The 27872-nt window shown below is 26.3% G+C and overlaps 1 protein-coding gene across 1 annotated transcript in view; it reads right to left on the minus strand.

The window, feature by feature from the left end:
• The window catches only part of LOC129969213 (dopamine D2-like receptor), a 101421-nt gene extending 86187 nt beyond the window's left edge, over positions 1-15234 (minus strand). The window contains exon 1 of the mRNA XM_056083665.1: positions 14860-15234. Within this exon, the coding sequence (XP_055939640.1) occupies positions 14860-15195 (336 nt within the window). The 5' untranslated portion in view covers positions 15196-15234. The remainder of the gene's footprint in view (positions 1-14859) is intronic.
• Between the last annotated feature and the right edge of the window lie 12638 nt (positions 15235-27872).

Raw genomic sequence — 27872 nt, forward strand, 5'->3', positions numbered from 1 at the left:
TTTATATTATAAAAAATTAATTTATATATAGAGAGAGAGAGATTTTTCACAAAATAAATGATCTGAGAACCGAAAAGGATTAACTGATAAAATGTGCTTGAAGGGCGTTAAAAATAGGGATGATTTATATAGTACAAAGCGAAGTGCTGATTTTTTCTTCTCTTGCGTTATCGAAGCTGTAAATCATGCGGCAGTTGTGCAAGACGGTTTTTCAGCTCCAATGTAATATATGGTCGCCAACTTCGTTTGTTTTAAAGAAAAGGTTTCTTTTTTCTCTTTTGTGATTAAAAGGATATTGATACTTCAATGCTTTTGAAATAATTCACACTTGGATAATTTCTCAAACTTTGTTGATTTATATCTCAGTTATATATGCGAAAGTGGTTGAAAAAAATCTTAAATTCGTTTTATTTAGAATAAATTTAATTCAGTGGTAAAAAAAGCAAAATAATAATAATAATCATTGCTTCTTATATTAAAAAGGCTTTGTTATATGCCATGATATAGGTTGACATAGGAAATTTTAAATTTAATCATTTGCAATGCATTATATTCGTTAAGAGCTAGTTTGGGGAATCAGGACGAGAGAAGTTGTTGAATGACCAAAAAAGTTTTTGGATTCCTTTAGTGGCTCAACAATTTTTTTGGCCGGCGTCCTGGCATAGGGGTAGCGCGTCTTCCCCGTGATCTGGGCGTCCCGGGTTCGAGTCCCGGTTTGGGCATGGTTGTTCTTCTGTTGTTCTATCTGTGAGATGTGTGAATGTGCCCTCCTGTAAAAAGGGGTTGTGCAAGCGAATGAGTGATGCGTGAGTGGCAAAGTCGTACTCTTGGCCCTAGTTGGCGCTGCTATAAAAAATAAGAGATGTTCCCCTCAGGCTTAAATCGCTGTCTTCGTAACAGTGGGCTTGTCAGTGGCAAGTGCCATAAGAAACAAACAAACAAACATTTTTTTTTTAGATAATTAAACGCACTCAACTATTGGAAGTTAAACATATGAAGCACTAGAAATGGAATATCTACATGTCTCATATTTTCGTATTATTATCTGTCCGTGATTTAAATATACGTTACGTATTTAAGCAAGTTATGGAAAACTAATAAACCATGATTTAATATGTGATATTTTCAAAAATTATTTTTATTAAGTAAATATCTGCAGATTCAAACGTAAAAGTGCCTGCCAAACAATAATTAAGAACTATTCGAGATTTATATTCTTGTATAGATTATCCGATTAGAAACTTTATTGTATATTACAAAATTAATTATAGAGAAAATTAGGGTTTGAAGTATAGAATGAAAACAACAGTATTTTTTTTTAATTTTAATTTCCACCTCAAATGAATTTAGTCAGATATAGTATTTGATAAAAGTATGTAAATAGGTAAGGAATAAGTGGATAATAAGATTATTCTTTATATCATCTGATACGATAATTAACAGGAATGGAATTTATCTGCTTTCATCACTCAATCATGATTTACCTCGATTTTAATTTTTTAAATTTATAAGATGAAAGTACATAAGACATCAGAGTTTGTACCTATATTTATTAAAAGCGATATAACATGCATTCTGCTATATAACAGTCTTGAATTTGCCAAAGGCAGTTTTGATTCCCCTTTCAATCAATTTTCTCCTTTTGAAAATCAATATAATTGCTTTATTAATCTTAGAAAGGAAATATATTTTGTTATAATAGCAATCGCTCTTATGAACCTTTACTTTTTGTTTGCCTTCGCCCTTAATTTCATTGATATTGAAAGACCCCATGCCCTTCAGTAAAACTGTGGTAAGCACCCGAGACGCCTACAGATCACTCCAAAATTGTTGTATCTTTCTTTGTGATTGATTGAATATCCATTTTGTATAATTTGTTCATTAAATATGCTAGTCCAGATAGATTTTACGAGATAGAGAGATGTTCTGAGAATCTTCAAAAGATATCCGTGCTTACATTTGCTTATTAGTTGTCAGTTAAGCAGGGTTTCTTCTTCGCGCATTAACTCCATAAGAACGCATGTTGTCATGGTGGTTTTTGAAGGAAGTGCAGAGGAATTCCATATTTTTAATATTATGAGATACCTAAACTCAAATGATTTAGAAAGAAGATGATTAAGTCATTTTTCATATTATCGAACATCAAACATTTTTTTAACTATCTCTTAAATCTAAATATGTATCAAAAAAGTTTTTATATAATTTTACTTTGTCTGCTTTATTAATATTTCAATCAATGCATCATCATTATCCGCATCATTGAGTTACTTTACAAATGCAAGAATTACTTTATAATGAAAGAAATATAAAAGTAATTCAACAATTCACGGTGTAATATATATAATTTAAACATTTAGCACATAGTTTTATTATCGAGAATCGGTGAAATATCGGTGAAAAATTGCTAGGAGCGTTCTATTAATGCGAAGATTTCAATTATTCTAATTACCTTCTTTTGCACAATTAGTCACAATTCTGTCATAAGATCTTTGTAATCTTTTTGTGTAGTTTTCGTGACATTTTAGTAATGATTTAAAAACTTTTGCCCAAATAAATTTTTGATATTTTTTTCATTTTTTTTTCGACTTTTTAAAAAAATTTTTTTTTTTATTTATTTGAATTATTTTAGATAGAAATATATTAATTCATCATAAATAAAATAAATTATTTCCATTACTTCCTTTTTTCTTAAATAAAAAAAAAATATTTAGTAAAAATGAATTTTTTGTGAAAAAATAGAAAATGGTCAAAATGACTTCATTGCCCATATTAATTTCAAAAAAAAAAAATATTTTCTGCTGTATTTGAAATTTGAAAGTGAAAATCAAAACTGAAAATTGTTTTTGTTTTGAAGCAGAGATTATTTAAAGTTTCTAAAATTCTTTAAAGAGAAATGATAATAGTAATAACAGTATTATTATTATTATTATTATATTTTAAGTTTGATATAGATATGACTATAATATCCTCAGAAAACTAATTTTTTCTTCTAAGTAAAACTATTAATATCAAGTTAATATTTTAATTATACTCAGGAATTTATTTTCTAAAGCATACTGAATGCAATTTTCTGAAAAAATTCATTTGATTACTTGAATTCATGGGTTTATTTTTTTAAAATATATATATCTTTAACTGAAAAACTTTTCATTTAATATACTAGAATTAAAGAACTAAGCAAATGATGTAAACGAATATGAAACATTTGTATTGGTTTTAAATTCACTTTTGAGATTTGTAAAATTTCTTATAGCAATGTATTATCTTATTTCCGACATGTTAAATATTATTCATTTTAGTTTTTTATATTATAAAATTTCTTCCCGTATTATCAGTTGTTATAGAAATTATTAATGAAATTTTCCGATAATCTATTAAATAATCATCATATTTAAAATAATACTTAAATTCTTTTTGAGTTTCAAACATTTTTTTCCAAAAACTAAAATAATTTTTAAAGGTTTTACTTCTAAGGCCGAAAATAGATAAACAACATTAATATTAAACTAAATTTTATTAAATATCATAAATGAATAGTTAACAACTATGAATAAAACAATTAATTAGCATCAGAATTAAATTTCAAAACTGGTTACTTTTAATTTAAATTATTTTTTTTATCCAGCAAAATATTTTTTTTAAATTGGTAAAATGTTTAATAAAACATTTTAATAACAAAATAAACTTTACTGAATTTTATAAAATCTTTTACGAGCTATTAATTTGAAAATGAATACACACTTCCCTCTTTCTCTGGCATAAATTTAATTTAATTCATTATATAATAAGTTGTTTGGAAAACAGAGCTGTACATATCTATTTTAAAGTATTTTTTCTCCAAAAAATACTCTTTTCATTATACGTGAATATCGCCTTTATATAATATTCCTATTATGCAACATTCTCATACCTTCGGGAAATCTCTCGAGTGCTTTTATAATGTGCATAAATGCCATGAGATCTGAATACATAATGTTAATACATAAAAAGACATTTGAATATTAAAAAGTTATTTGCATACGCTTCTGAAAGTACAGAATTTTAAATGATATTCACTGCATAACATAAAATCTGTTGAATTGATGCAAACATGCAATTAAAAAATGAAACAAAAATTTACTGTGATCATTCGTTCCCAATTGAGCTTACAATAGGTAAAATTAGAGATAGAAAAATAATTATAACAAAGAAAAGGTATTTTATTCAGAAAAATATGCCATTAATGTACCATTTATTTTATAAGCTGCACGCATTTTAAAATAGATTTTTTTTCTCATAAATAAAATTAAAGGAAAAAGAAATTTTAAATCCTTTGAGTATTAATTATTAAATATAATACTTTGAAGCGTCTTAACAACCACAGGGACAATAAAAGAGAATTTCTTGATATATTATCATTACAATAATCTTTTATTATCTGACAACCATTTGTTATTTTTTATAATTATATGCAATATAATAGTTTTTTTTTGTTCAAATTGCTTATTTTTAATTTTATTAATTATGTTCAATAGATAAATGCAAAATAGTATTTAGTAACAAACATGATGCCTAAATTATATAAAAAAGGACAAATGTAAAATGTTTTTGGGAAAACGGGTTAATTCAAAATTAATTGCAATTAATGCAGTTGTTGCAAATATATGGGAGATATGTTGGAATAAGGTATATAATATAATCATTTTTCTTCACATAATTTGTCTGAAAACGTAGAGCTAGAATATTGATGTCTAGAATGTAGAGAAAGTTCTGGAGTGCAGAAATGAATGATAACAAAATCCACATTAATTAGCAATGTGAATATGCTTCATATTCATGTCCGCAGATAATATTTTGTGAAAGGCGATGTTGCTTCGAGATTTTATTCATAGTCAATAAAATCATCTCAAATGCTGAACTTTATACTGCATTTACAAAGAAATGTCAGCTTTACAAATAATGTGATCATGGTAGAAATTAAGAGGACCCATCTTAACAGTTAGTAATCTTCAAAAGTTTTCTTGACTTAAGCATTCCAATAACTAACCAAACAAAGATACCGGGTGTTTCAAAAATGACCGGTATATTTCAAAAATCAATAAAAACTAAACGGGCAGAGATAAAAATACACTGTTTGTTGCAATATGCTTGGGAGAACAGTAAATTTTCAGGCAGAAAAACTTGCGAAAGTAGTTACAATTTTCAACAGAAGATGGCGCTGCAGTCTGGAAAAAAATCTAGCCTACTATATTTTCCAAATATCCACCATGCGCAGCAATAACATGGCTTAATCTCAGAATGAAATGAGCAGAACACCGTGTAAACGTCTCAGGCGGGATGACTTCACATACAGAATAGACGTATTGCTTCAGTTGTTCAATTGTTTCTGGATTGTGGCGGTTCACCTGATCTTTCAAGTGTCCCCACAGAAAGAAGTCGCAGGGGTTCATGTCTAGCGATTTCAAAATTTTTCAAACAGATCCTTTATTGTATCGCTTTTCGGCTCTTTGGTTACCTTAAACTTTCTGCGTGTGTGTTCTACGCGGTGGAATTCCAACACCAGAAAAATCCTTTGTTCTAAGGAATAAACCATTTTTTCACAAAAAACTTAAAATCTGTGAACAGCACACGCTTAAAACAGAAAGACGACTTACAGAATGGCAAAATCAGACTGCGTTTTCTTCTATATCTTTCGAATCTCCTGCAGCGCCATCTGTTTTTGTAAATTGTAACTAAATTTGAAAGTTTGTCTGCCTGAAAATTTACTGTCGTCCCAAGCATATTGCATCAAACGTTATATTTCTATCGCTACCCATTTAGTTTTTATTGATTTTTGAAATATACCGGTCATTTTTGAAACACCCGGTATGTTCAATTTCATATTCAATTTTTATGAAACTTTTAACGTGCTTTCAAGATTTTTTGAAATTTTCCTAGATACTTTCTGATTATATTTTATATAACGTAATAATACTAAACCCGATAGAGAAAGAAAAATAATCTCTATTTTGTATTTATTTTCTATTTATTTATTTATTGACGAAATATAGAAAGAAATATTATTTTATTCGTCAAGAATTTTAATTTATACCATCCCTTTTACCATTATACCACTTTCTAGATATTATATAAAATACATCCTGGTCAATCAGGATTTGACTGTCTTCTTTAATAAATTTTCTGTGTAAAAGATATATATTAATAGAATGAATATAAGTTAATAAAAATAAAACAAAATTGGAGAAATTATTGTTATTACTTTTTTTTATAATCACAACAAGTCACCATTTCATTAAAACGATAAATGCAAGAGTGTAGAAACTGTGCAACTGTGTATTTTTGTATATTGCCATTACTGTCAATAAAATGGGACGTTATCTACCAAAATTAGTTTTTATTGAAAACAATAGTTAAATGCTATCAATGAAATGAAAATAAAATGCATTTAAATAAAGATAAGGCAAGCCCTGTAACATTAATCATTATATTTTTTAAATTTAATGAACTAAAAATAGAAACATGCAGAGAAAAAATCAGAAAAAAAGATGAAAAAAAAATTGAAACATATTTAAGAAAATATTTAGTGAAACATATTTTCAAAAAAAGAAATCTATTTGAAATAATTGTCAATAATAACTGAAATTACCTTTTGTGAATTAAAAATATGTAAAGACTAGAATATATTTTAAAACTAACACAACGATTCAAATATATAATTTATAAAGTGCATTATTTTGTTATTCGTGATATTAATATAAATCCAAAATAAAAATGTATCAGTGTTAAGTAGTCTAGACGAAAAGGCAATAAATTTGAGAAAGTTGTTTTCTTGCAATGTTGGAAGTGATAAAATATTATAATGAACAAATGAAAGGAAACTAGTTTAATATTGAAACTGCATTGTTTTTTAAATATAAATTAGTGTCAAGCATAATTACAAAATATATTTTCCCCTTCAAAAAAAATTAAAATTTACCATTTAATAAAATTTTCTATTTGTGTCGGCTTTTAAATATGATATTATTATTTTATTTATTTCTTAGCTGGGACAATATATTATCTTCAATTCTAATTTTTATTCCCATTTTCTGAATAATAAATAACTAGAATTTTTAAATTTGTAAACAGAATTTCTAAATTAGTTGAGTTATATTGACGTCTCGTTTTCAAACCACACTAGAGATAATTTAGGCTAGCACCCCTTTTTCAAATATCTGCACCAGACATGGAATATATTTGATCCCAATGGATTAAATTCACATCAGGACCCCTTATACTGCGATTATTCAGAGGAATCGAATTTTAAACATGAAAAATTCCAGCACGATAGTCAAGATATTACTACTAGACACCATGACTCCCGGAACTTTCAGAATCAGGTTCTTCTGCCACACAGCGTATTCCAGCAAATAGATTTATTCGCATCTTTTTTTACCAAAAAATGTTGAATTTATTGATCAAATATAGACATCGATATAAAATAATTTCTTTTCAGAAACTCTTTCGGATAAAACAAGTTTATTGGTGAACATGTAAATATTTTATGAAATTAAAAAGAATAAAAAGAGAATGTCTTTCATTTCTTAATTAATTCCTGACCTATTGTTTTGAAATCTGAAAACTCATTCTATGGGTATTTGAAATATATTAATATATTTATGTATACATTTATTATATTAAATGTTTCTATATAATGCATATTTTTATAAAAGATAATGTTTTTATTTCTAATACTTATATAATGTTCCTTTCAGATTAATAAATTTTTAATTGAATATGATAAACTTATGTTAAAACTTACCTTTATAAACCTCATTACCGATTTCGATACCTGTATTCTCTATAAAATAAGATATTTAGGATGGTGTCAAGAATTCACAACTATAATCTAAAATTCACAATTTCTTCTCATATTTATTCGTTTGATGAAAACTGCAGAGAATATAAGGGTTGTCTCCGTATTTGGTAATTAAAATTACGATATAATATGACTAGGGATTGCAATACCGGACCAAAATTTCAATACCGGTATTCGGTATTTTTTAAATCTTAATACCGGGATACCGGTTTTAATACCGGTATTAGAAATTTTAGAAAAAGAAAGAAAACACAGGTGTTTCTTTGTTTTATTTGCCAGTTTGGTTAGAGAGTGCAAATATCACAAAAAATAATTTGTAACTTACAAATTATAACAGTATATAATCACAAAAAAGTAAAGAAACATCTTATTTATTTAAATCACAAAAAAAGTGTAAATATCACTATTCACTTTGTGGTACTATTAGAAATTTTTGAAATGTGATCTTAAAAAACATAATACATCAATTGTACTGTCATTGAGCCTGAAAAGTAATTTTGTGAAAAAATTACCAGCTGTTGAAAACGCTCTTTCGGCATCTACGCTAGTTGGTGGTACTGTTAGCAATCCGCGATATACTTTTTCCAAGTGTTTACCTCTAAATCAATCATCTTCAAATAAATCGATTTCTCGTCGGATGGTTTTGGATATAGATAATTTCTGTATTGTATTTTGGTTCGTTGAAATTTTTTTTTTTATTTATCGCTAATTCTAATTTTTGTTCAAGAGACAATTCCTTTTCACTATCGACAGTAGTGGCATCATAATCTTCGATAATTGAACCGAATTTTTCTGAATGGAGATAGGTTTGTGGGTAAAAATTTTTTAGAAAATTTACTCGAAACTTAATCAGATTTGAATCGGTTATTTTCTTTTCATCTTTTTCATTTTAATTTTTAAAATCATTATAATTATGTAAATACCATAAGACATTTTCTATTTCGGTATGCCTTTCTTCTGTGCGAGTTTTCAATGTAATATATAATTCATCAGATATTGATGTGTGCTGTTCTTTCAGTGACTGCAACATGAGATTTATTGTTGCATTAGCTGTTAATAAATTAGAATCTCTCCGACATAATGCCTCAACAGTCAGTTTTATTGGAAGTAGAGTTGATATAGTTCTGGATATGAAGTCGAATTCACTATCTGAAAAATTAATTTACAGGTTTCAGTCGATTATTGCTTTTTGGATTGGAGTTTTCAGTTTCAAAAATCGTTCCATCATTAGGAGTAAACTGTTCCAACGTGTTTTAGAATCTAATATTAACATACATTGTTTTATTTTCAGTTATTATATATTTTAGTAATATATCCTTTTTTTCATAGGGGATCGTTTAAATATTTTAACAATTTTTCTAACTTTATAAATTATAGGAAGCAATTCTTGATAGGTTAATATTTCATTCTCATTAGCAATATCTTCTTCAACAATTACATTGTCATTATCTTCGTTGTCAATCTCCCTCTCTCTCTCTTATTCTTTTCAAAATTGGAATCCGAAGTTTCTATATCCACAGTATTTGGATTCTTCTATTCTTTATTTTTTTGGTATAATGCATCTATTAATCCTAATTGAATTCCATGTGCACAGCACAACTGCTGATTTGCACCAATCAACTTTCCAACTTTTTTTATAATTGTTGTTACATCAGTCGTTATGGATACAATATTTTCTTTCATGGATAATCCATGCTTCGCTCATTTAGATTTAAGAAATTAATTAAGTCATTACTTAGATAATTAATTTCGCCCGTTAGGGAGACATAAAAACAAAAACGTATTACTATTTTGCTATGTTCGCGATCCCTGAACATATAGTGGAGGCAATTTTACAAATTTTTAGTAAATACCGAAAAAGCGGTATTTAAACTTGCGAATACCGGTATTACAAAATTGTACAAATGGCTCAAAATACCGGTATTTGGTATCCCGGTATACCGGTATTGCAATCCCTAAATCCCTAAATATGACTAAATTGTAGTTCGTAGTAATTACTCTAAATATGTCGCCTCAGGAAATTGCAAAATCCTTAGTTGGATACAACGTTTAAATGTGAAATGTCATTTTATATTAAAACTTATATATATATATAAACAGCATATTGCATATAGAGTAAGGAGATAAGTACGTATTGAATTTTTTATTATTATCACATCGAAGCTTAAACACGATAGCTCGCTTTCTATGTGAGTTATGGATTGAGCACCTTGATTGAACATCAGAGAATCAAAATTTCAAACAGCAAGCAATATTATACAAAGATTATTGTTGTTCTATGTCGTCGAGTTTTATGCAAAAGATAATGAATGTACATTCAAGAATTATTGACCAAGCACTAGACACAACACAGAGGACTGTCTTCTTTTACCAGATTTCTTTCCATGTGATTTTTTTAATTCTAATTATTTAGCCAATTAATGATAATTAGTTGACTTAGCTGGGTAGAAATAAAAAGTAACAAAAGTCTTATAAATCATTTTAGGAAATTGTCAGCTGCAATATTTTTACAAAGAGAAATTCTTGTAGAGAAATAATAATAATCAGAATGAGTATAATAATAGCGATAATTTAGAATTATTAACAACTGAATATAAAACATCACAGAAAATCTATTTAAGTACAATAGATGCAGCCACTACTACCATTTTAAACTATGCTCATCTTGGTGATCCAGTTTTGCTTCTGCATTTCTGTTGGAAAAAGAAATATTAGCTTTCATTTGTTTAAAATTTTGTGTGATACAAAGTTATCTTTGTTAAATGATTTCAAAATTGTATTTAAAATGAGTTTCTAGAATATACATGCACTGCATATTATAAAAAGTAAACAATATGCACAAATTTCAGAAAGAAAATCATATAAAAATGCAAATTTTTGAGCAAAAATGGAAATTTACTTCGTCATGAAAAGAGAAGATTAAATGGCATTCTTTAAGTCATATAATTATTTTTGTATGGAACCAAAATTTACCCTAATTTCATCAATGAAATAAACATAAAAGTTTCAATTATACTACACATTGTGATATTATATATGCTGCATAATTTTAGTTTCATAATTACCTTTCTTTCAAACAGTGATTGCATCTTAACCTGACTGTGGTTTTAAAATGCTTTAAGCTGAAGATAATGATCTAAAAATAATTAGGTGCTGTTTTACATGCTTTAATTAAGATATTAATGAGATACATCTTCTATTTTAAAAATGTTTCGAAAAACGTATTTACTTAAATCTCATTTTACATGCAGAATACACATAGAATAACTAATTAATAATAACATTCAAGGTTTAATAGTTTCCATAAAAATTAATACAGAGTGTAAATTGTTATAGGAACATTAATTTAAAAAAAATCAAAACACTTTATTTTTTGAAAGTGAAGTAATTTTAATATGTAATATATCCTTATTATTCAAAATCTTTTCTATTTCATAAACACGCTTTTTCGTAAGGATGCATGTAATTAATCACAAAAAATATAAATATTAAAAATTGAATACAGTTTTTTTTTTCATTGAAAATTCGTCTGCCCATTAAAATGAAGAAATGATACAAATCATGTAACATGTATTTGATGATTCTAAAGCCAATGAAGAATTAAAATTCTATCCTCTGGTATAAAAGGAATTATCGTTGATATTCATTAAAATTTCTATTAATTTGAATGAGGAATGAATCCCTATTACTTTTATTATTTACAGGAATAGGAAAAAGGGGTGTCCTTCTTTATCCTAGAGATTATGTTAATAATGACGCTTCAACGTTGTGGTACTTAACTGTATTTTAAAAGTTCATGTGCGTAATAGACATAAAAAGGTATAAATAACACTATTTTATTGGTTAATATACTTTGAATTAAAAAAAAATCTATTCTGAGAATTCTAAAAATCAATTCATGCTTAGAAAATTTAATTGAAATAAAGCACGAACAATACTTCCGTCTTGAAAATCATCTAATTTAAAATAATTTGAAGACACAATGATTTTAAAAAAAAGTGAATTTCTTTCTCTTGAAAAATATAAAACGCATGAAGAAAAAGAAAAATGAGGATTGTGACTGCAAGGATATTGCTTCATTTTTCACTAATCATCTTTTAACTAAAATGAAACTGAATTTTTCAATATAACACTTGAAACTTTCATCGCAATCTGATTTTAATTATCGTGTCTTAACTAAGCTCAAAGAAAAAGAATGATTCTTTTAAAGTCATTGCACAGATCATCATTAGCAGAAATATAGAGCGACAGGTAGGGAAAAAAATTAAGTAAAAATTGATGAGGTTTGCAGCGTCATTCTATTCTATTTTTTTCAATAAAAATCTACAACTGTTAGTATTTTACAAGCATTTTTATATTTGGATTTCAGCATACCATTACTCTATAAAATATACTTTTGCTATCCAAATTTCTTTTAGTTTTGAAAGTTACTGGAACAAGCGATTAAGCATTATTTTTGGACACATTCATAATGATCATGTTTTTTTTAGTTTTTTTATTTCTTTAAAAGCTTAATTGTAAAAATTCATTATGCAGGTTCATATTCTAATCATTAAAAAGTGAAAATGTTAAGCAAATTTAGATCTTTGTAAAAATAAAAGAGTAATATTTTATTATTTTTAAAAGAGTGTGAATATATGTAAATAAACTTATAAATTTAAAACAATATTAATAGTTATAAATAACTCAATAATTTTTCTTTAGCAGATGAATTAATTTATATTGAATACTCGTCGATTAACTGAAATTCAGAAAAATTCCTCGAGAAGATTTTTTTTAAATTTATATATCAATCAGAATGTAACCACAACCATAAAAGTTTTCCATCCTGATTTGAAGGCTTTGAAAATTATGAATGACCTAAACACCACTATAGATTTTGAAGGAAATATAATTGATTCTTGAGGACCATCATCGGACACGGCCCAGAATTTCTCATTATAGGTACATAATGTTTTCGGTAGAAGGTAGCCAACTCCATACTATTTCTGTATACCCACCAGCCACTATGTTGGAAACTTTTCAAATCCTTTCGGAAGTGCCCGGAAGATACATTAGAACGTGATTAAAAATGACAAAAAGTAATATATAAATTGAATAAAAAGTTATATTTCAAAAAACAAATCTTTAAAGCAGCTTTTATTTCCTTTTCAAATCTATGGTGTATGCATACTTAGTTTTGAAGATTTTTTAATATAATTATGAATTATCTATTTATCATATCTGTAGAATAATCATGTGTTTCTATTCCCTAAATATTATCTAATGTAAGAGGTAAATCCAATACATAAATTCTTACACACATGATAGTAGAATTAAAATTTTATCAATAATTGTCTTTCTATTGCTATACAACTACAATTGCTATGCTCGAGTATACAACAACAACTTTGTATAACTATTACATGTATTATAATCTTAAGTTTCAGCAAAATAGGAATCTTTCTCGAGATAATAAAAATTAGGGTTAATTAATCTGCAAACCAAAAACCTTCCAGCAAGCTAAAATGTTCATCTTAATTATTTAATTTAGTTGATTTTATTATTTAGTTGAGGATGTAGATACACCTAAGGGATATAAATGCATAATATAAATTAGAAGAAATGTTGGTTTAAGAAAAAAAAATTAATAAACTTTTTTGCAGAAACATTTGAATGTTTTGGAGTTATTTATGAATAGCTATTAAAAGAGCTTAACGCTTGAAGACAGGTTTCCATGCCATTTAGTACATAATTATCGACGTTTACAATGAAATTAGGTACATATTCTTTCGAATATGAAATAACGATTTATTCAAAACAATCTTCATCAACAATTATAGCAGTTTCCAATTGGTCACGCATGAAAATAATTCTACAATCGAAGAATTCCAGTAGTTTAAAAATAGCAAGATCATTAAGCAAATTTTTTAACGATCTTTCCTGTATCTAAACGAATAATATTCTGAAACAGCAAAACCAAGTCAAAACGAAAGACAACAGATCGATGCAAAGCACTTTTAAAGTTTTTCTTGCTGAGTTTGATACATTAGATAGATGATTAGTATGTTGGGAAAATTGACATACCTTTGATATTTTCCAGTCGTTCATGTAACAATGTTTTTCTCAAATGTTTCATTGTTATGATATGTAAGAATTGTCAAAAATTATTGCTTTCAATATATGATACAATTTTATTTAATGATTTTTAAAGATGTAAATTCTATTTGTTGAAATATTATTTTTATTTCTTAAATCTTTTTATTATCAAAATGATTTTTGAAATTATAGATTTCTGTTCTAACAATTATAGATTTCTGTAGCGCTTTTTTCTTTTAATAAAATAAAAAAAAGAAGGTTTAAATTCGCAAAAATGTAATTTGGGGATACAATTTTATTTTTTCAATGCAGTTAAAAGTATCCAATATATGATTTTGATATATTTTAAGATGTAAATCATACTTAATTAAATCTTTTTTATCCCCTTCTTATTCTTTTATTCTAATTCCCCCTTTTAATCTTTTATTCATTATACTTTTATTTTAAAATATTTTTTTGAAACTTGTATTCGATGAAGAATAGTGAAATTGAATTCCAACACAACCACCACCACCACCAACAACAACAACAACAACAAAAAATTGTAGGTCTGTGGCACAATTTTTCTTATCAAAAAATAAATAAAAAGAAAACTCAACTTTACAAAAATGGAGTTTTTAGTACAAAATGTGTGCATTTTCATTGAAGTAAAATACTTGTCAGATTCTTTTGAAATTTTCTTTACTGTCTTTTAGTGACAATTATTATTTCAATATTTTATCATTTAAACAAAACACAGTAAAGAATTAGAGTTAAAAAATTAACTAAAATTTAACATGGACTATCAATTCAGCTCATGTATAAAAATAAAAAAAAATATTAAAATAACACTACAAAATGCATTTTAAATTAATCTTCAGTATTTGTTTGCCACAAAAATTTATGAGAACTAAAATTACATAGAATAATTATATCAACCATAGTAAAAATCGTATTTTACTTACCAATACGTAGACAGCAAAGGGCATAACAACTGCAGCTACTAAAAGATCGGCAAAAGCTAGGCTCACAATGAAATAGTTCGTTACAGTCTGCAAATTTTTCTCTTTATACACGCTCAAAATAACCAAAATGTTTCCCACAACAGCCACCAGTGGGAGTGGTATAAGTAATAATGCCCAAAACACTTTCTCTGTTGCTTCAGTTTCAGTAGAGGTGGACACGTCCATGCATGACCCATTGGTCGTTCCATTGCAAGATGCATTCAGTACATTAAAGTTGTTGGTAAAGTTCATGAAATCTGTCAGGAATGCGAAGTTGATTGCGTCCATTTGAGCCATTTTGCAATCACAAGTTGAAATTCAAGAAGTCATTTTTTAAACATTTTTTTTCCTCTAATGAGTGTGCAATTTCATCTTCTTCATCTATTTTATTTTGATCTGAAATTAGAGAAAAATATTTTTTATGAAAAATATTCGAATAATGTTTGTAAATTTATATATATATTCATGCTTTTTTAAGAAGAATAGATAACTGTTTAAAAAGCATAATGCATTCGAATCGCTTAAACTACATTTATTTATTAGTATGTTGTATTGAAAGCTTTATAATAGACGTTTGTTGGAAGGATGAAAAAATACAGTACAATAAGAGAAATATCACAATTATTACATTATGTTTTCAAATTTTTGTATTTAATTAAAAATGTTGAAATTTTTGCATTTTGTTTCATGGAAAATATCTTTTTAGTAAATTAAATGCTATAAATTATGACTCAATTTCTGTGTATGTTTTATGGAATATTGTGAGAATGCGGAAAATCAATATTGTTATATTGGTAATATGTTGGAAACTGCACAGTTTCATTGTTAATTTTTAAAGATAAAGACAAAAAAACTCAGATATGCAAATGATTTTATATATTGTATCTGTAATAATTAGAATGCTATATTTCCAATTATATTTTGGAAAGAATTATATAATTGTTTCTTCATTGCATAAATAGCAAACGGCTATGCAAATGGTAGACATGAAATAAATATATAAAGAGGAGTAACATTTTGATACATTAAACAGTACAAATAGTGTAACAATTAATTGTTAGATTTATGATGCATGTCTACAGGTTTACAGTAATAATCTCAAAAAACATACAAAACATAGATGAGAGAAATGCTCTACAATACTATTTCAGTGTCAAACTTGGCTTTTACTGAAATTTCACAGATTAAGAAAGCCATGCCTCAACTTTCTGGAGCAGTCAGTTTAGATCACCAACACCGCCTCTTATTCTAGTCTGTGGCATTTTAAATTTAACCCTTTCTCGATGGGCTTGTATCACCAGTGAACGTCTCAAACAGGCACCCGTTGCATTGCTGGAAATCGAACACGTGGTGCATCGACGGTGATGCATATGTGCGTTTTTAACCGGAATAATTTTTAATCGCCACTACATGGCTCCCTGCGCCCATTACTTATTAAAATAAATATAGTTTTACTATCCTGACCTTCAGTTTGCTCATATTGAACCTCACTTTTGTATTTTACACATCGGCTGTTGCGGGGGAGGGTAATAGTAGTAGAGAGTAATATAAATAAACAGAGTTGGGTTGTACAACTTTTCATATGATAGAATCAATCGCGTTTTTTCTTTTTATCTCTTCTCCTTTTTTGTCATTTATGTTATATTTTGCGTAGCGTTTGGATATATTTCAAGCACTTCTTTTTTTATTACGGAAAGCCTTGGTTTCGGTATATTATGTAAAAAACAAACACAAAAAACGCAATTTGTCAGAGAAAGAATGTGCTAATATTATGAATGAACTAATAATCTAAAAAAAGTAGAAAAAAAAGAGTACGTTAGGACTTAAAATTTATTTTTGCTATTTTTTTCTTTTAAAAGGCTTAGCGACGCCCCTGGAGATGATTCTTTCGCTTATGCTTCGTCCCATGCGTGCGTCTAGTATATAGACCTCCCCTCCCGAAAGAGTTAATGAATTGTTGAATTATCGGTGTCATAATTGTAAAATGCAATAATAATAATAATATATTTTTATTCAAAATGAACTAATGAATGTATAATCGTAATAATGAATATCTGGTGTTATAATGAGTACATAAAATTGTTAGAATATTCAATTAATATTATTTTTATCTATATACTTAATTTAAACATTATAACTGAAGAATATTAAAATTATAATATGGAAGTATTCACTGTACAAATATACAAGTATTTTGTTTATTTCATAAAATGTCATTCATTTTTGTATAAATGCATAATCCTGAAGTTTCAATATATAAAACTATAAATAATGCAAAAAAATAGTATCTATAACTACCTAATCTTAGAGTGATGTACTTGCAAAGTAAAGGCGTTTCATGGAACAAATTTCAGTTAAGTTGCAGTAGAGGAACAAAAAACAATGAATTCAGTTTTATTCGATTCAATAATACACATATCGCTTATTTCCAATTCTATAACTGAAGTCATTACCACGGTTTTTGTCTTTATCTATATCTCTGTTCTTGGTAGTTTCGAAAATAAAATGGGAAATCGAATTTCTCAGTACAGCAAGGAGGAGCAAATGTTCCTTTTTTTTTTACTTCTCATCTCAACTAACTCCCTAATACTACCCATTACTGTACTAAGTGCTCCATTTTTGTAACTGATGATGATGATGGCTCTGTCTCTTAGAACTTAGTCAGTATCTGACGAAAATGATGGTAACACTAATTCTGCAGACAAATGCATTGGACACATTAAGATGAGACATACGAAGGGAATGAAATATCTCCTGATTTATTTTCATTGTGACATGCATTAAGGAAAAATCCTCACACTGAAACTTATACAGAGCAAGAAGATCTCATTTGCGCTAATTTATGCCATTTAAACAAGCGTAACTACAATTCTCCGAATTTCTTCAATTTATTTCGTTAAAATATGAAAAGGTTTCGGCAAAATGGAATTTATATAATCCTCTGCTTCTAATTTTACTAGAATCGAAGAAATATGCTATTCAATTTTTTTGGACCGAAAAGTTAATAATGAATTTTCAGCTCTTTTTAAAAATTTAAATTCAAAATGGTGTTACGTATTTGCAGGAAAGCAATGTGTATTATAATAAAATAACTATTGGAAATTTATCGAGACAGTGTATAGCGCTCTTAAGGATTAAAATAGGAAATTACAGTAATTTACAAATATAAAGGAGATAATGTTTTATAAATTTAAAATCAAAATATTTTATTTATTTCCCCCACTTTATTTTATTTATTTCTCCAAGTCAGTCTTTTAAACAAAAATCAATGATTTGAGTATATATTAATTTTTCATCTAGATAGTTGTTACAATTACTTTGAATTACTGAACAATTACTTAGAATTGTAAACTATTCCCCTCGAAGTGTACTTTTAATTTAATAACTTAATTTTGTTTTAAAAAATTATCTTCAAAGAAAAAAAATCATTCATCTAGAATGTCTGTTTGAATTAAAAGCATAATTGGAAATATACTTAATTTTTCTTATTATGCGTTGAATCAAGGAAGTAATAAAATCTCTCTTGCTTGGAATTTATTTTGCTTAAATATTTTAAATTGTTTGCTAAAATATTCTAAGAGATAAATACAAAATTCTAAACCGATTCTTATACATTATCTTTGATATTCAATAATTATATATGCTCAATAAACGCCAAATAGTAGAGACAACTATTATTTTAGAAAACTAAATTTGAATATAATATATTGTATGATGAACACCAATTTTTCTAATGTATTTTTAATACACAAAATAATGCAATTATCCTAAATTATGAGAAAATTCATAAGGACCAAAATAAATCTACTGTTATTTGAAAGGTGGCTTTACAACTACGTACTTATGTTAATTTTCGACGGTTTAAAATTGACTCCATATAAAATGTTTGCATTTTAAATTTTAGATTTAAATATTTAATAAAAATGAGACAGAACTATTCATGGAACAGATATTTATGGAAATATTTTTTATACTTTCTTATTCAAGAATATTTTTTTTTAATAATTTCTTAGCTCCAATTTGAAAAAGACCTCAAAATTTGTAAATTATGTACTTTGAAATTTCTTTTGCATATATAATAAGTTTTCAAATTAAATATATATATATATATACATTTTTTTTAATTTGAAAACTTATTATATATGCAAACGATATATATATATATAAATATATATATATATATATATATATATATATATATATATATATATATATATATATATATATATATATATATATATATATATATATATATATATATATATATATATATATATATATATATATATATATATATATATATATGCATGTGGAAAGTATTATTTCGCACATGCACGCATATATATGCATGTATATTTACGTATTATATCATACAGTAAACGAATTCCTTTTAATATTGCATTTATTATATGGAATAGGTAAGACAATCCTTGCAACCAATCATGAACCATTTCTGTCATGCTTCAAGCTATTTAACGTAAAACATTCTTACAGGGAACAAGAAATCCTCGACAAACGTACTCAGGATTTTGAATCAACATGGTGGTGCAGTCTGATCCAATCTACCTAGTCCAAGATCAAAACAAGACATCTAGTACATTTCTTCTAATATAACGAAGATCAACACACAAAAAATTTCTTTATTCCTAACAAATATCAGTTTTATGTAAATTTTACTTCCATATTTTCAACGAAGTTCTCTGAACAAACAAATTAAAATTTGTTTCAAATTTAAAGAAAATGCTATTCCGCATCAAACACTGTATGTATTATACAGATTGTTTAAGATGTATTGCTTAGTATGTATAATGCAGATGCAGATATACATTTTAAGCAATATAAGCTGTTTTTCACCCTTTCCTTTCAATATATTTTTGCCTACTCCCATTTAGTTGACGTTTCGTTTATGTGTGTGTGTGTGTATATATATATATATATGTGTGTGTGTGTGTGTGTGTATATATATATATATATATATATATATATATATATATATATATATATATATATATATATATATATATATATATATATATATATATATATATATATATACATATATATATATATATATATATATATATATATATATATATATATATATATATATATGTATATATATGTGTGTGTGTGTGTGTGTGTGTATGTGTGTGAGTGTGTAGATAGATAAAAATATAGAAGTTAATACCATTTATATACTTTCTATTTTTAATAACATAACCAGAGAAAGCGTTAATTGTGAGTCATAATACATTTTTATTAATAAAATTTTATCTTTAAACACCGTGGAGCAGAAGACAGTTGAGTGGTCCATTTCTTTAATACTAATATATAATTAAAAGGCACGTCAAAAAGTAAATTGTTTTCTTTTAGAAAAGAAATATGTTTAAACCATTCTAACACCATCATTAGATTTCGATTACTACATCCGTCTTATTTCCTTTCCTGTGAACTGGAGGATGGACATTTGAAAGAAAGAATTATTACAAATCACAAACTCTCCAAGGAAATAAAAGCATTACGAAAATAAACCGGATTTCATTCTTTAATGCACCTTAAACTGATTACGGTTCCGCTCCACTTAAATAGATTTTATATTAGAAGGCGAAAGAAAGAAACTTTTATAACTTTTCCGATGGATTTACTGTTGCAACAAAAGTTTAGAGAAGTTGCTGAAGGCTATGTTTGATTATGTAGCTTAAATTGATTGATATTTTTTTATTATTATAATATAATTATGCAAAGAGTTTGAAATATTGAACTTTGCAGATGAAGTATTTGATAAAAATAAAGCATAATTAAGTCTCGATTAATTGATTCTAGAGAGATTTACTACCAATTCCGATAAATATAAGGATGTTTTAAATTTTGTATTGACCAATTCTTAGAATTTATAATAGGTAAAATCACCTTAAATAAAATAAATCAATGATACCCATTAATAATTCTTATGATCTTAATAGAATGTTCTGTCACCGCCTTTCTGATTCTTAAGAATTCTCTTGGTTCTAATTCTTAAATTATCACTTTGTCTAAAATATATTCCAAGCTTGTAAACACCGTCACTTCTACTAGAAAATTTAAAAATTTTAAAGTTTATTATCTGTAAAAAACTACATTTGTGTAGGATACAGTATTTACATTGGGCAATGTATACACTTTGAACAATTCAAGTATGAATAGAAATAATTAACTGCATATCCTTCATACAATGGTGTAACTGTCCATCAAAAAAGTTAGCAAGCTGGCCAGCAATTGTTTTTGTTTAGTCGCAAAATGTTAGTGTTTAAGAAAACATTGTCCTAAAATTGTGTACAGTCATCCGACAAAAATGGTGGCAGTATAATGACACTCAGAGATCCTTGAATGTATTTATAAGATAATTTTATGTTTCTATCTGATATTATTTTTAACTGAGGACATTTGAAAAAACATGAAGTTGGTAACGTCTGCTTTATATATAATTAATACAACATAATCTATAAAACCTAGAATTAATTTTTTTTTTGTTAAAATTTAATTATAATTTATTGAAATGCAATTTGCCAATCATGATCAATACTATAAATTTCATTAAAAACATATAAGATATCCAAAAATTTATGAAAATTACGTATCTATATATATAATGAAGGACAAAAGATTATAAGATATTCAAATATCCACTAGTTAATGATATTTCTAAATAACTTATTTAAATAATTCTCGTCTTAATTTTAATATCATTTAATCATCATTTTAGCTTAATTTTAAATCCTTCTAAAGATTATTAAAAAATTCAAAGCGTACTTGGAAGAACAAGAAAATGAATGCATGCCATTATATTGATATGCTGGTTTTCTTGGAAAATGATAGTGGTTAGCGCTAATCCAATTAAGCAACTCAAACACAAATTTAGCATAATAGCTATTTTTTTTCTTTATTGCATCAAGCTTATAATCGATCGAACTACTCTCAAAAGCTCGCTTCGAGTCAAAAGTCGTCTCATTAGTAACAGTTTCAAGCAAAATAGAAAACTTGAAAAAAAGAAAAAAAAGAATGAAATCCGTCACAATATCCGTCTTTAAGCCTTAATTATCAGGGATGGGTTTCCGAGACGCTTTAATGTCCCATGCGTCAGTTTTGGCTGTCGAGTTGAAGTACGAAAAAATCTAATTATGTCCTACAACAAGAGAATGGAATATTTTGCTAAGTGACACAAAATGTATGTAAGCTGGGTTAATACCCAAGATAGTAAACTTTTTTAATGAAAAAAATATTTCGTTCATTTCTGTTAGATCATTACATGAAAAACGATTTGTATTATCAAGAAATTCTATAATAGTATTAACCTCTAGAAGAGCCGATAACTAAATTTAGAAAATCTAGCTAACATTAATTTAAATTATAATATGATGATTTTAATCATCTATAACTTTAACTACAGATGACACAAGCTAATATTAAAAATAATTATTTTATGACTTTAATTATCTATATTACAGAAAGTGCAATACGAAATAATTAAAAATTACGAAGCCATCACCCAATGTTTATTTACATGACTAATATTCGTTAATCATCATTATCATAAAATTTCAATGTACAGTAAGTAAACAAAAAAAGTAACATTATCTAAATTTAAATTTTAGTTTTATTTCCTATGATATTTTTAATTAAAGTACGCATTTGGAATTGAATTTATAATTTATCTTTAATGAAAGTTTTAATAACTTTAAATGAAAAATAAGACCGGAATAAACACTAATCCCAAATAAAAGAAAAGAAACGTTAAAATATATGGATATCATCTATTAACAAAGTAGATTAAGAACTTCAGCTATGAATTCATATGAAATTTGCACTTTAACTGAAAAAATTAAACCTGTAGCATCTTCATATTTATACAATATTTTCTATGCATAAAACATCCACCACCTGCGTATTTTAGTGCGTCATTTAACAATTTCCTATTATTTTATTTTACAGAAAGTATTTGCTTGCCCTTGGAAGAGTATAAAATTAGAAAAGGTGTCGAAAGGGTGCAAGCGAAATGTTATTATAAGGCCAAATATTGTATAATAACAATGTAATGCTGGTAAGGTGCAAAATAATGTATAAAACATAATGTAATGCATCTAAGACACAAATAATATATAAAACACAATGTAATACATCTAAGATACAAAATATTATATAATACATAATGTAATATATGTAAAGTACAAAATATTGCATAATACATAATGTAATGCATGTAAGACAAAATATTGTATAATACACGATGTATGTAAGACACACAATGTTGTATAATACACAATGTAATGTATGTAAGACACAACGCATTGTACAATACACAATTTAATGCATGTAAGGCACACAATATTGTACACTATTAAACAAAATAAACAATATCCACAATATTACGTAATATTATTAAATATTGAATAATATAATTTTGCACAATATCGAGTAAAAGACTTTGCTACCAGTGTACTTGCGTTGAGGTTCTTTGAAATAGCTTGTAAGTTGATTTATCTCACTTGATAGAGCAACCAGTAAAAATAATCAATATAACGATAAACTAATTCCCAGATGGATTCTTGCCCTTTAAGCGAAAATGAATGCCTCATCTATATGAACAGATGAATATCAAAGCCGAACTATTCAACAAGTTTTCTTCAAACTAAATTTGCAAATTCAAAGAAAAAAAAAATCATGATTAAGATTTTAGCAACGAATTCGTGTCAATTAATTAAATAGTATACCTTTTTTACAGGAATAAATAAGTTCGAGAAATTTTTGTTGTTGCTGTTTCTTATGACACTTGTCATAGACAAGCCCTCTGACGAAGTCAGCGATTTTAAGCCGAGAGAGCGTCTCTTGTTTCAGTAGTGCCATCTGGAGCCAAGAGCATGTCTTAGCTACTCAGACATCGCATTCGCTTGCACAGCCCCTTTTTACAGGGCCCCACATTCCACTCCTCACAGATAGAACGCAGATGAAGAACAACCATGCCCGAATTGGTACGCCCAGAGAAACTTTTAAGTGCCTCACTATTTTTTTTAACAAAATTTCTGTTTTCATACAGAATTTTATTTTATTTATATATATATATATATATATATATATATATATATATATATATATATATATATATATATATATATATATATATATATATATATATATATATATATATATATTATTTCTCAGTGTCGTTTTTGTAGAAAAGTTTTTCTGATTATAAATACTGATATATTTAAAATAAATTAAATTTTTTCATCTATTTTTCTTTTACTTTGAATGTGTGAAATTAGATACACGTAGAACAATGTTTTCTGCTAATTTATTTAATTTGTTTTCTTTAAGCTTTTATCAAGGCGCAGATCTATTCAGTTAAATCATTTATAGAGGCATCTTTGTGAGTTAAATTAAATTTAAGAGATTTTTTTAATTAATTAGAAATGCATTTTTTATGATCATTACATTTAAAGCGAGAATTGAGTGTTTTTATATCTCTTTTACATTCCATTTCTCTCTTTACTTTATATTTCGAAGTAAACGTTTTTTTTCTCTCTAACTTTAATATTTGTAGCATTCCAGCCCATATTATTTTTATAATTTTCTTAAATTTTTCGTACTTTGATTATTCTAAAAACAATATTACTAAGAGAGTATATTATTATAAAATAAATAAGCACATTTTATTAACTAGATTTCTACTTTTTTTATATTTTTAAATCAATGAATATGGCGAAAAAATATTGTGCGTTATAATATTTAATACAGAAATGACTTCTTACTAGAATATTTGACATAATAGCATATTTAATTTGATCAATATCGGGTATATCATTGATTCTGAAAGTTAATGGATTAATATATTAACAAATATATCTACAATTTGTAATCGTAATAATAAGAGTAAAGGCGAATTGTTAAAAACTATACTAGATTCTTTATTTGAATAAAATATATTGATTGTGTTTATTATGATAGAAGGCAATCCATGAATGCGTACATTCCTTTTCTAGGATATTCGGATTTCAAAAATTTAAATATTACCAACCACGATAAGATATCAAAAGAAATCTAATATGTATTCGGTAAAATTCAATCATGTACATTTTAAAGGGGCTTTTTTTTCACAAAATTATTTTAATTATTTTCCGATATAAAGTGGAGAAAATATGTCAAATAATTACTTCAATACGTTCATGAAATCTTACTAAGTCCTTAATTAGAAAAACTAAAATCAATATCTTGTTTGATAAATGCTTGAGTTAAAATTATTTGATTCCTATAATTGGATATGTTCCAAAAACTAACTATCTATAAGAGTTCGGAAAGAAAAAAAAATACTCATTTAATTTCCTTCTTTTCACAATTTCTACATTGTTAAAAATTTTAAGTAAAGAATATAGAAAAATGGGAGTTTGAATTATCGGTAATTTAATCAGACTGTTTGAAAGAAGAATAGAAACATCAGGTTTTTGCTTGAAAATGAATCACAGATATGTTCAAGTGTTTTTTTTGGGGTTTTTTTTTTTCTCAGAGAACAATGTGAGACACTGTTATTAAATGTAATGTTATATTAATTTTTAAATAAATATTTTTTTTAATATTCTAGGCAATAGTTATTTATTTTAATGAATATTTAATACGGAATAATCATGAAATTTGTTATTGGTTTTTATGATTTATTATTCTGATAATTATTCTAATTGCTATATTTTTATAGAAAATTTTTATGAAACAATATTCAAGTTTCACATTTTTTAAAAAAAATATGCATCATTGAATTAAGCTTTTCAAAAATCAAATGATATTGAAATGATAATTGCATAAAAAATAAGATTAAAATAATTATGTCTTGTTAAATAAAGTAACAATTTGAATTCAAATAAAATGTTCTTTCCCATTTAAAGAAAAAAATGACTACATTTTAATTATCTCATCAACATAAAACTAAGAAAAACAGATTTTAAAAAAAAGTGATAAAGTATTTTTTTAAAAATATTTATTTGGATAAACTATATTCTATTAAATTTAAATCTCTGTAAAACAAATATGACGTGCCATAGTATAAATTATACATAAAATGGCAAAAGCATATTTCGAAATCATGCTGCTAAATTTCTAAATCGATAATAAAATTAAAATTACAAAATTCATATAAACTTATAAAATGAAATTAATATTTAACAACTCTTGCAAACTTAAACTAGTTTAATAAAACTGAGCCATAAACATTTTACCATTTAAGAAAATGATTCGTCTGTTAGATGTCTTATTAAGGCCAGATTTCAGATATAATATTAATAAAAACCAAAATTTTCGAATCTTAAAATTCTTGTGATCACATGATTAAAGACTCGGCTTAAATGAATCTAAATATTTCGGAAGGAATATGAGTAGATTCGTTGGTGCGAATTGCTCATTTGGCTTATATTATGTGTGCCATAATCCAAATGGAATTAAAAATTCAAAAACTACAAAAGAAATAAATATTACAGAAAATTAATGAATATCTTTCGCATTTTCAATTACTATATAGAAGGAAAATTATCCGGCACTTTATGTAAAACTGAATAATATAAATAAATAAAAACGAATGATGTCCCGGATATTACAAGGAAGTACTGAAATTTATATTCATTTACTTCATGTTTTTGTAAATTCTGAATTGCGTGGCATTTTTTCTTCAGTCTTATTGAAGACAATCACAAAATTAATTTATAAACATTCTGAAGGAATACGTATGGCGCATGAAACTTCACCCTGTAACACGGTAATGTAAGATGAAGATAATATCCAATTTTGAAATATATCACCTTCTTTCACCTACTTTGAAAATATATCACATAGTTCGTGAGAATGACAAAAATGAATAAATAAATAAAATTAAAAAAATAAGAATACAGCATGATAATGGAAAAATGCAACTGGGATAGATATTTTAATATATTTTGAAAATAATGTAGGTATGTGAAAAATACAATCTGCTTTTGAAAAAATACTCATAACTAAATTCTTTGTAATTTTCTTCGCTTATTCCAAAAATGAAACTCACTGTCTTACTATCGCGCAAGGGTTTTTAATCAATTATTGTATTTTGGAGAAAATAATTCGAAACCAAATATATTGCTATAGTTATTTTTAATTTTATAACCTCATAAATATTTGCTTTACATTTATTTTATTATTTCTGCAGTTTTGAATTTAAGTGGAATTAATCCAGTTTAAGAAATTAAAAAATCTTACATAAAAATAATTCCTTCAAGAAGCATTTTCTATTATTTAAATTCACTTTCTGTTTTCTTAAAGTGGAACTCACATGATATTCTTCAATATCTAGAAGCATTCGGAAATCAGTTAATATCTCACCTTCCCTTGTATGCATTACCATTTTCTTCCAATTTTTGACATACAATCCATTTGGTTCCTCACTGAGTGCAACTGAAAATTCCGAACAGTAATTCGAATACGAATGGGAAAGAGCAATATCTCAAACCAAATGAACTATGCTAATTTACATTCTAAAATTAGCTTTAATTTTGATGCCTATGGCTTCCAAAATAATTACTGTTAGCTTGAAATATTTCCAATCTTTAATCTCGTTTAGTTCTATTTTGATCTCAATATTTTCAATATTCATCATTTTCCTGTTGTCTGGTTCTACGAATAACTCTTCCTTAAGCTTTACTTTGAATAGAGCAAAAATTAGTGAGAATGTATTTGAAAATTTCTCATAATTTTTACAGTTCTTTAGTAATTATTTTAAAAAGGTGTAAAATTATATGAAGTGAGGATTCTTTTTGATTAATTTAATTTTCTAATCTTACCAGATACGCATTGTGTGGACTTAAGGTTTGCATGAACTTTTAATTTCATCATAAATTATGTAACATACTCTTTATCAACAATTTTTTTGCTTCATATTCAGAGAAAATAAAAAAAAAAATCCTATGAATTGAATCAGCCTGTGAAAC

Source organism: Argiope bruennichi, chromosome 5 (assembly GCF_947563725.1).
Source record: "Argiope bruennichi chromosome 5, qqArgBrue1.1, whole genome shotgun sequence".
In the NCBI taxonomy this organism is placed as follows: domain Eukaryota; kingdom Metazoa; phylum Arthropoda; class Arachnida; order Araneae; family Araneidae; genus Argiope; species Argiope bruennichi.